General features: G+C 50.8%; 2 protein-coding genes across 4 annotated transcripts; one reads left to right on the top strand and one right to left on the bottom strand.

The window, feature by feature from the left end:
- Positions 1-134: 134 nt before the first annotated feature.
- LOC110178740 (protein phosphatase PTC7 homolog) lies at positions 135-2,243 on the bottom strand. Its single transcript, XM_020945968.2, has one exon. It carries the CDS (start codon positions 1,654-1,656, stop codon positions 682-684), a length of 975 nt encoding a protein of 324 aa, XP_020801627.1. The 5' UTR covers positions 1,657-2,243; the 3' UTR covers positions 135-681.
- On the top strand, positions 2,013-9,719 carry pns (DENN domain containing pinstripe). Of its 3 annotated transcripts, XM_020945965.2 has the most exons (13): positions 2,013-2,275; positions 2,453-2,471; positions 2,536-2,886; positions 2,950-3,059; positions 3,605-5,406; positions 5,572-5,778; positions 6,490-6,676; positions 6,751-7,099; positions 7,158-7,287; positions 7,352-7,602; positions 7,698-7,843; positions 7,913-8,031; positions 8,100-9,719. In XM_020945965.2, exons 3-13 carry the CDS (start codon positions 2,643-2,645, stop codon positions 8,896-8,898), a joined length of 4,344 nt encoding a protein of 1,447 aa, XP_020801624.1. In that variant the 5' UTR covers positions 2,013-2,275; positions 2,453-2,471; positions 2,536-2,642; the 3' UTR covers positions 8,899-9,719. The 3 variants fall into 3 exon arrangements, 2 of the variants coding, with proteins under 2 accessions (XP_020801624.1, XP_086682035.1); XM_086825909.1 differs by having other exon boundaries at positions 2,029-2,378; positions 2,453-2,886; XR_015270144.1 differs by lacking the exons at positions 7,913-8,031; positions 8,100-9,719 and having other exon boundaries at positions 6,257-6,676.
- Positions 9,720-9,830: the final 111 nt, after the last annotated feature.

The following is a 9,830-nucleotide window of genomic DNA, read 5'->3' as shown; positions in this document are numbered from 1 at the left end:
CACCGCTGTATCTATTAATTTACATCTTTCTGGCCATGAAGCTAATCTAAGCAATTAGAGAGAGCGACGTCCGCTTGGGATTCTATACATTCGTTTTATTGAATTTATCTCGAAATGATTACAGTTCGCTTTCGTTGTGTTTGTCAATGAATAATTTTATTGGGTCGCAAATATCAGTGAGTACATTTCGACAAAATCGTTTTAAGACAGTGTTTCGCCTGGCTTAGTGGCTAGCTAAATCCTCCTCTCATCAGTTCTCAGTCAGATAGCTGCACCTCGGTCACACCTTCGGATCCGGCTCGTTTTTCGCATTGGGCATCGGCATCACCATCGGGGTTTTTGTTTCGCAATAGGTTATTTGTTTTGTTTTGTTTTTGGGCTTTGATTAGAACGCCACACTGACGACAGAGATCGCCGGCGCTGATAATTCGCATTTTTCTACTTATAGCGAGGGGTTATGTGTACACAATGCTCACCAGGATGCGTCGAATGGTTCGTCGTTCGTCTTCGGTATATGTATATGTAACTAACAATTCAAAGTTTCAAAGTCGTCAATCTCAACATGCAGCTTAAACGGTAGACAGAACCATGGAACAGGCTCCTAAAGCTAACTAAACACGTACGGACTACAAGTAAACGTTAATCACTAGGGGTGAGGATGAATGGCAGGGGACCCCACTCTCACATCGCCACGGTGGCCAGGACTACGGTGATGTCGTCGGGCTTGCCGCCGCGCGCCTGTATGTTGTTCCGGCGGGCGCTGAGGGCGAATGGCGAGAGGAATTCGCTGTTTAGAGAGAGGGTGCGCGCCATCAGCGCCAGGCTGTTGGCCGTCATCTGCAGCTTGACAGGATCCTGCTCTCCCTCCACTTCGCTAAGCACCTGTAGCATCAGATCCTCCGGCACGTTGTCGAACACGCCGTCTGTGGCGATAAGAATGACATCGCCATTCCGCACAGGAAAACTCATGGTGTCCGCGGACTCGGGACTGTCGCTGAGTACATTTGGCCCGTGTCCTGGTGGCGGCAGCGATAGCTGGAAGGGTGTGTTGAAGTAGTGCTGCTGCTCCTCCGACTTGTGCACCACCTGGCCCTGTCGCACCACTATAAAGCCGCTATCTCCTATGTTGGCTGTGTGCACTGTGCTCGTCTCGCGGTTTAAGATCAGCACGCAGGCGGTGCTGCTGCCCAGGATCGGTTTCTTTTGCTCCATCAGCTCGCAGTAGCTGTAGGCCAGCAAGTTGACGGGTCGCTGGGGGTTAAAATGGCTGCACTGCACTAGCCGTTCACAGGTGCGCATTAGGAACGAAGAGAATTCCCCGGGGTCAATGCCGTAGCTCCGCCAGCCGCCCACGCCATCGGCTACGCCCATCACGTCCGCCTTCTCCGTGGAGGCCTTGAACCACGAGTCCTCGCCATACTTTCCCGGCTTGTACTTGTGTCGCAGGTTGTCCTTGGCGAATCCACATACCACCGACACGAATCGGGGTCGCTGACTACCCGCTGCTGCTTCTCCAGCGGAGCCCGATCCTGACTTAACGGACCCTTTGGTGGCCGCAGCGCCTCCGACGCCCGTCGCCGTCTCCAGGAGCGTGGAGAAGCTGCTGCGCAGGGCCCGCGAGATCATGCGCGAGGTCCAGTTGAGCGACGAGTGCATCGCCCCAGAACTCGTGGTCGCGTGCTCTCTCTAGACAATCAAGTGAACTCAATCAATCCCATCCAGGTGTCGCCGCGCCTGGCTTTCGAGTCGTATGTGTTGGGGTTAGTAGTCCCGTCACTCCTGCACTTGCAATTTTCTGGCCAAATCTCCTGTCTCGAAGGAGGTGATAATTTACGTTCCAATTTAATAATGTTATGTGATACACTTTTTCACGTCAGGTCGCGAACTGGTTCCGAGCAGAACTGAACTGGCAGGCAGACTGCTCAAGTGAGCTAGTTCCCACCCACGTTTTAAGTATATTTTCGATTAATTTTGGTATTATTTATGGTTTTTATTTAATACCATTTGCTTCTACACACATTTTGGCGTGATTCGCATAACATTGCCTGGACACACAGTGCCAAAAGTAGTTTGTTTTCGCCAAAAAAAAAGTCTGCACGCATTAGTGTTTGCCCAGCTGTGCTGTTGTTATTTTTTGTTACCTGGATCCAAACAAAGACGCGCTGCTGCCAGGTTTTAACCCAGTTTCGGGCTCCGCAGCTCGGCAATGAAAGCAGCTCCGCCGAGTCCAACAACAAGAGCGTCGCACTAGTGTGGTGAAAGGAGCGCGCAGCGGGTGTGTAATTTTTTTTGTTGTTGCGCTTGGTGGTGGACGAAAGCAACGACATTGACATAGAAAATTTTGCATACTCTCTTCTCTCGCACCACTCACGTAGAAAGTAAAAATAAAATCTAAAAATAAATTGTTTTCTATCCGCTTCGAAAACAACAACAAACATACATATATATGCAGACGGAAATTGATCAGTTTGGTAAATTGGAAAGTGCACAAAAATCGCGAACTCATAACGGTACGTGTGTATACACACTCCGCAGCTCACGCACACACGTACATGACACACATGGAGGCAGCACTTGGTTAATGCGTCCCGCTTGGAGCAAAAAAAATATAGACAGAGAGAGAGAGACAAGGAGCAGGAGCGATGACTGCAAGGGAGAATGCCGTCGCCAGCCGTTTGTCCAAGTTGATGCTCAGCAATGGCCAAAGCGGGAGCAGCGCTGGAAGTGAGGTGCATTCGCCCATTTCTCCCGGAGAACAGTCGCTGGCCCAGTCTGAGCTGAACCAGCTAAAGCGGGACGCAGATCCGCAGTTCTCCCGGTTCGCCGACTATTTTGTGATATGTGGCTTGGACCTGGACACGGGCCTGGAGCCGGATCGCTTCGCAGGTGAGCTATATCCAAAGCTGAAAGCCGAGCGTCCTGTATCATCTGGCATCCTTCTTGTTATAGGCGACAATTTGCACTGCTCGCCTCTGGATAGAGCATACAAAAGCAAGCCCCTGGCCCACTATCCCGAGAATGTGCCCTGGAACCCCTTTGATGCGCACGGCATTTGCATGGTAAGTTCGGGGTCTGGAGGCCATTTCGTGATTACACATTTATTGTTTAAATTCATTAACACACGTTTCCAACTTGATAAAGGCGATGAATAAACAGTTTTTAGTGATTCATCAATTTAATATTCATAGAATAGAAAAATAAGAGAAAGTTTTAATATTGACGGGAATATTTTTAGTTTATCGGCTGATAATTCCCAAAATATTGAAAATTTGTGTGCTCCTTCTTAAAAGCAGACCGACTCACCCTAATCGCGTATTCATATTTAATTGAGCTCAATTGACTGCTCTTTCGTTGGAAATTCATGCCCGGTTGGCTGCTTCATTGATACGAGTGGCGAGCGGAGGAGCGGTAACTGATTCAATTGATGCCACGACGACGAACGCGTCAGTCGTACGCTAACGCTAAGCCGCCTTATCACAAACACATCTGCTCGTGATCGTGGTAGTTCTCGCTGCTTGCAGCTCGTATGAATGAATGGGCTCCATTCATCCCTCCAGTTTGATTAAAGAGTCTTAATTACCGTCCTTCCTTTATCTCCACGCAGCTCTCCTTGCCGCAGGGCCTTCGCTTCCGTACCCAGAAACACAACATCGAGCCGAGATTCCATTCGTTTGCCACCACACGGGAGGATGGCAAACGTTGCTATGGCTTTAGCTTGGTGTTCTACGAGGAGATCCGTAATAGGAACATCTGTGGGGCCATTCACACGCTGCAGAGCATGTTTATCACGGAGCTTTCCAACGGCCAGCAGACCCACTCACTCAGCCGCGTCAAGCAGGATGGCCCAGTCAGTCGCTCGCTGCCCAGGCACTTTAAGGTGGCGGGCCAGGCGCCACAGTCCGCGCAGAGCTACTACGACATCAACAAGGACAAGCTGTATGTGGCCAAGAGCATATCGCTCATCTGCCAGGCTCCCTACGCGTTTGCTGCTCAGATGTTTCTAAAGAACCTCTACAGATGTCTTCCCCGACAGCCTGGTGCTGGAATCAGCCTGGAATCGTACGTGTACAACATACTCTACGAGGTGATGCTGCCGCAGCCGGGCAAATCCATTCGCGTTTACCTTCCACCCACGGAGCCGCATCTGTCTGCCATTGCCCTCATACTTCAGCGTCCGCTACTGGCCACCGAACTGCCGCTGCTGGACTTTCCACTGCGCCTGCTTTTTAAGTATTTAGGCGTGGAGTGCGTTATTCAGCTGCTGACGTGCGTCCTTCTGGAGAACCAGGTGCTGCTCCGGTCCACAGACTACCAAAGACTTATGATAGTGGGTGAGTGCATTACCTCGCTGCTGTTCCCTTTTGTGTGGCCTCACGTTTACGCCCCCATCCTGCCGGCCGCCCTGCATCACTTCCTTGATGCGCCCGTGCCCTTTGTAATGGGCCTGCACGCTGAGTGCGAGGCGGCACACAAAATCGGAAGCGAAGCTACTTTATGCTTTGTGGACATCGACAAGAAGCACATCCAGCTGCCCGAGGAGCTGCCTGTGTTCCCCCACAAGCTGGACTTTATGGCCGAAATCGGCTCGGTGCTGGATAAGTTTGAAATCGAGGGAGCTCGGGACCAGGAAGGTAGTCTAAGGAATGGCTATGGGTGTCGTGGAGCCGGAGGAGGCGTCGGTGGCCCGGTGGGCAGTAGTGGAGTATGCGGCGCTGATGCAATGATCTCTAGCTGCACCCTGCCCACAGGCTTGCAGGCGGCGCGACGGAGCAAGGAGCGCTTTCAGCAGTTGCAGGAGACGGTTTACACGCTGTCTGGATCGCCAGGCGGGAGCGGCGGCGTCGTGGATTATCAGCCGTTGATAGCGCATCCGTCACGAATAGACCACGTGCCACGCATCGCTGACTTCCTACGCAGAAAGGGCGGAATCAGGGGAAGCCAAGGAGCTGGCTCCCCTGTGGGCAGTCCCACCGTCTCGCTTTCCTCCTCGCCGGTTGGCGTCTACCACGATGTTGACGCCGTGGATGCCACCATGCCAATGAGCGTCCGGCGGGGAGAGAAGCCGAAATTGAGTGCCGTAGATCAGTACTACCAGGACCTGCGCATAAATAACTCGGTGCGGGAAATCTTTCTCAATCGGTTCGTGCACATGTTCCATGCCTATGAGTACTTCGTGATCTATCCGAACCAGGCCCGCGACGAGTGGCTGTCCAACCGCGAGACTCTGCAGAACTTCGATAAGTCCTCGTTCCTATCCGACCAGCCGGAGCACCACAGGGCCTTCCTGTCGCGTTTTCTCGAATCTCAAATGTTTGCCACGCTGATCGACAACAAGATCCTGGCCATGTGGGAGCCGCAGCCCGATGAGCAGCTCCAGCTCTTCGACCAACGCGTCAAGCTTCTGAGGTAAGTCTTCTTTTTAACTTCTACGTCATGAAGAAAGTCCTAGAGAAAGTGTTTGGTGACCCGATCCAATTTATAGCTCTACTGTTCTCCACATTTAACCGTGGAGTACAATAATAAATAGCCTGAATTATTTTCAATTAATTATTGTCTCGTCATTATTTGCAGGCGACGTCACGGGGAGAACATGATCGCCGCCACCAGCTACGAGCCCTGCGTACTCAGTCAGGATTCTCAGCAGGGCTTTGAAAAGCGGCTCAACTGCATCGACATTGAGGTGACGCCACCAAGCGAGATCCTGTCCAATCGGGCGGCCTACTTTCGTAGCTTTCCGCTCCTGGAGAAGGGCGTGCTCAACCAGGAGTGCGCCTCGAGGTAGTTGCTTTAGTTGCTCCCACACAACAATCCCATAGTTAGTCTAATTAGAGTTGGTCGTCACCACCAGCACGCCCTGCTTTCCTACCGATCCCGTTCCTCCAGTTAACCCCCGCATTCATTCAATAACACGACATAGAAATAGAAGTTTACCTTGTACCATGTACCGTTTACCTCCTTGATATTACCTAAGTGTTAGTTATAGACACCCCATTACCACATAGACACCTAGCCGTACTTAGCTCCATATTGTATGTGTACCTCCTCTTCCTCCTCCTCCGTGCTCGGACATAGACCCATCCTCCGAGGGTTAATCCTCGCAACGGTGCTTCCCGTTTTTATTTCTAATCGTATTGTTTGATCCGTTTAGGGAGAATTTACCATAATAAATTCAGCATTCTCCAAACAGTTAACCGAGACTCTTCTTCGTTTTCGTTTTGGTTTCGTTTTGTCCCGCACCGCATGCACCTGCTCACAGCTCACCGCCTGCTACTCCAGTTCCCTATGCTCCTCCTGCCACATCCGCTAACCCTCCTCCCCTTCGGAGTCCCCACTAATACGCTGTCTCTTTATTCTCGTTCGAAATTCAAACTAAAACCAAAACTCAAATTGAAAACTTCAAAACTCATCCGCGCTAACCTCCGAATCATCCAAAACAACCTTCCTCCGCCTTTAAATCCGCAATCGCATCTGCATCCGCATCCCGAACAGAGGGAACAGCCTGCGGCGGGTAAAGAACGGCAATAAGTGGCGAGCCAGAGAGATCTCGCTGGACCAAAAGCCAACAGGTGGCTCATCCAATGCCATAAATCGGCTCTCGGCTAACCTGACCACGGCGGATGTGAGTCCGGCCCTAATTGCCCAGGCTAATTGGACGTTTGTGGAGCGTCTGTTGAAGGTGAGTTAAATTCTTGAAGGGACAGTAGCTCTTATGCTCCTCTTAGACCTGAAAATAACTAGAAAATTTAACAGGACATAAAGTCGAAGACCAAACGCATGCTGCTCGAAAAGATGGGCAACGAGGCAGTGGCTCTGGGCCTCAAGGGCGACGGCATCGAGGAGAACACATTAATAGCCAGCATGTGTGATCTGCTGGAAAAGATTTGGTCTCACGGATTGCAGAATAAGCAGGGCAAGTCCGCCTTGTGGGCCCATCTTCAGGCCTACCTCGAGACGCAGGAGGCACGCGGTAGTGGCGACGCAGGGTCAGAGGGAGCGGAGCAGACGCTGCCAGTGTCCAGCAGCAGTCCTGGGAGCAAAATCACCATTGCAACTGCCTCGCCAGCGATGGCATGGAATGCAATGCGCAAGCGCATGGACTGTAAGTGAGGGAGAGAGGACGGTAAAGGTTTTAAACTAAACTCTAATTATTTCGCCAGATCTCTCTACATTCCAAACGGACTTTGAGACTCCGCCGAGTCCCAATCGAAGCCGCTCTCGGGATCGCAACAAGTTCGTCGGCTTAGAGCAGCTGTGTCCTCTGCCGGAATCCCTGGAGTTTGATGTGAAGTAAGGACTCACTCTGACCCCTACCGTAATTCCCTTAGTAACGCAATGGTGTGATTCCTCCTAGGAACGTGCTGGCCATGGCGGATATTAAGACGCATATTGGCTATACCCGCGCCTGGGTGCGTCTGTCGTTGGAAAAGAAGCTGTTGTCCCGCCACTTCCGCACGCTGCTGTCCGACGAGGGCCTACTGCGCTCCCTGTACAAGCGCTCGGCGTTCCTGCGTTGCGAGGAGGAGAAGGAGCAGTTCCTCTACCACCTGTTGACCCTCAACACGGTCGACTATTTCAGCTTCACGAACATCTACCCCACAACGAGTAGGTCTCGCTAGCTGACCCGCTATATCTTGCCTTTCAGCTTGTGCTCATGCTCCTCCTTTCTCCCTCTTTCGATTCGCCCTCCTCAACCGCAGAGCTGCCCTACCGCGTCGTGATCTTCCCCTCCCGCAAGTACGGCTCCTATCACACCTCCAGCAATGTCTGGATCATGGTTTCGGGCACCATGAACGAGACACAGCGAGTGCCAGTCCCCAAGGGATCCCTGGAGTTTATCTTTCACGTAAGTTGTAGTTCGCCTGGACTAGCTGCCATCCCAATTCCGTTTCATTTTCCTTTTTCCTTTTTGCAGTACAAGAACCTGGGCCTGCTGACAACCATGCGCATAGGACACGACAACTCGGGGCCCAGCCACAAGTGGCTCGTCGAGCAGGTGGTGATGCGGAATGAGGTCACCGGCCACACCTACAAGTAAGCAAATAGCAACGACAGCAGCTCAACCTTGTAACTATTGTAACCTATTTCACTTTCACCCGAAGATTCCCGTGTGGCCGTTGGCTGGGTCGCGGTGTCGATGACGATTCCACAGAGCGCTTGCTGGTAGGTCAGCGGGTTTCGACGAACGTCAAAAACGCCGAACTGGTTCCGGGATCTGACACACGCACCCCGCCGCGTACACGGAGTCCCAGCGTGCAGCGCCAGGAGTCGCTGTCGCCTTCGGAGATCCAGCATAAGCTGGGCAACTGTGTCAACGTGCTGGTCAAGTGGCACTACAAACCCAGCCGGGACCGGGACGTGGGCACACTGACCAGCCTGCTTTGTGGGGACGACGGGCTGGTCAAGTGTCTGGAGCAGGTCTTCCTCTGCGGCTTTCGATCGGCGCGATTCTTTGGACGCAATCTGTACCTTTGGGATTACTTTAGCAAGATCAAGGAGTTGTTCGAACAGAATTTGCAGCTGGAGCTGGAGGACTCGGCCTCGAGCATAGACTCTTCGTTTAGCAGCAGCAGCGACGGTAGCACCCTGCAACGCCGCGAGATCTCTGGCATCTGGCGGCTTTATGTGCAGTTGATGGACGAGATCAACGGGACAGCGCTCGGCAAGGATGGCAAGTTTCAGCTGTTAATCTGCCTGAGCCTGCGGGAGCATCTCCTGACTCGCCTGATCAAGCCGATGGCCCTTACTAAGATCACCCACGAGATGTACGAAGAGGAAAGCTTTCTGCGGCGGCGCAACCTGCTCACCTTTCTCATACAGATCCTGGAGCCGCTGGACGACTGCCACATAGTTCTAGAGAACTCGATCACGCAGGGCATCCGCATACCATCCCAGTGCTAGCTTTTCTCACCCTGCTCTCCACTTCATCCAAAATACTCATCATCCCACACGGACATTTTGCAACCAGTGACCTAGAGAATACTCATACCCATACATATATTCTTGAGGAATCTCGGAAATCTCGAATTCGTTGTTAGCTTTATTTAAGAACAGTCACCCCACTCTCCTGACTGCACCCAACTCTAATCCTAGCCACCACTTGCCATTCGATCCAATGAAGGGGGTAGGGCCCAATCAAAGCCAAAGTTGAACACGGGAATTTCCTGCAATCGAATTTCAGAGACATACTGTGCAATTAGACAGATGTGTTTACTACTACAAAGAAAGAAAATTCTTAACTGTTGTTCAAAGATCCAAATATATATAGAAATGTATGAAAGGCCAGGGGTAGCCAGTAGATATAAGAGCCCTTTAAATAACGTCCTCTCCAGTCAATTCCCCCGGGTTTTGTTCAAACTTTAATTGTGGCTTGTTTTATTTTTAATTAGTTACCAAAGAATCTTTGTTTTTTTATTATCGCTTATGCTATTTTTATAAAGTTTAAGAATGGGGCTTGGGGAAAATCAGTCCCAAGGGTGTGTATGTTCAAGCTTTATTTTCACCTTACATTACTCAGCCAAATGTGTTTGTGCAGCTATAAATATACCTTAAGAGACAGACACTGAGTCATTAAATACACAAAAGACAGTAATAAAGTTTGAGAGTTGTCAAAATTGCAAATAATTAACAAGTAACTGGAACCCATCACTAACAAAATTAAAAAACTAGACGGAATATTCAAAAGAATAAAAAAAAGGGGAAAACTAGCTATGCCCATGGTATATTGGATATTAGATTTCATTGGATATATATATGGTGATGAGTCTAATAAACATGTGTGCAGCAGGATTTGGCAAGGACACGCTTCATGGGAATACTCTCGATACACATAT

The sequence above is a fragment of the Drosophila serrata genome, unplaced genomic scaffold (assembly GCF_035046125.1).
Source record: "Drosophila serrata isolate PLE 108 unplaced genomic scaffold, ASM3504612v1 contig_116, whole genome shotgun sequence".
NCBI classification, from domain to species: domain Eukaryota; kingdom Metazoa; phylum Arthropoda; class Insecta; order Diptera; family Drosophilidae; genus Drosophila; species Drosophila serrata.
Note: the sequence above shows the minus strand (reverse complement) of the source record. Positions and strands in the feature narration are given on the sequence as shown.

Excerpts from the sequence above, each read along its gene's own strand:
- LOC110178740 (XM_020945968.2), bottom strand. The coding sequence starts at position 1,656 with ATGCACTCGTCGCTCAACTGGACCTCGCGCATGATCTCGCGGGCCCTG.
- pns (XM_020945965.2), top strand. The coding sequence starts at position 2,643 with ATGACTGCAAGGGAGAATGCCGTCGCCAGCCGTTTGTCCAAGTTGATG. Across the intron at positions 3,060-3,604 it reads ATGCGCACGGCATTTGCATG|CTCTCCTTGCCGCAGGGCCT; the intron begins GTAAGTTCGGGG and ends ATCTCCACGCAG. Across the intron at positions 7,844-7,912 it reads CCCTGGAGTTTATCTTTCAC|TACAAGAACCTGGGCCTGCT; the intron begins GTAAGTTGTAGT and ends TCCTTTTTGCAG.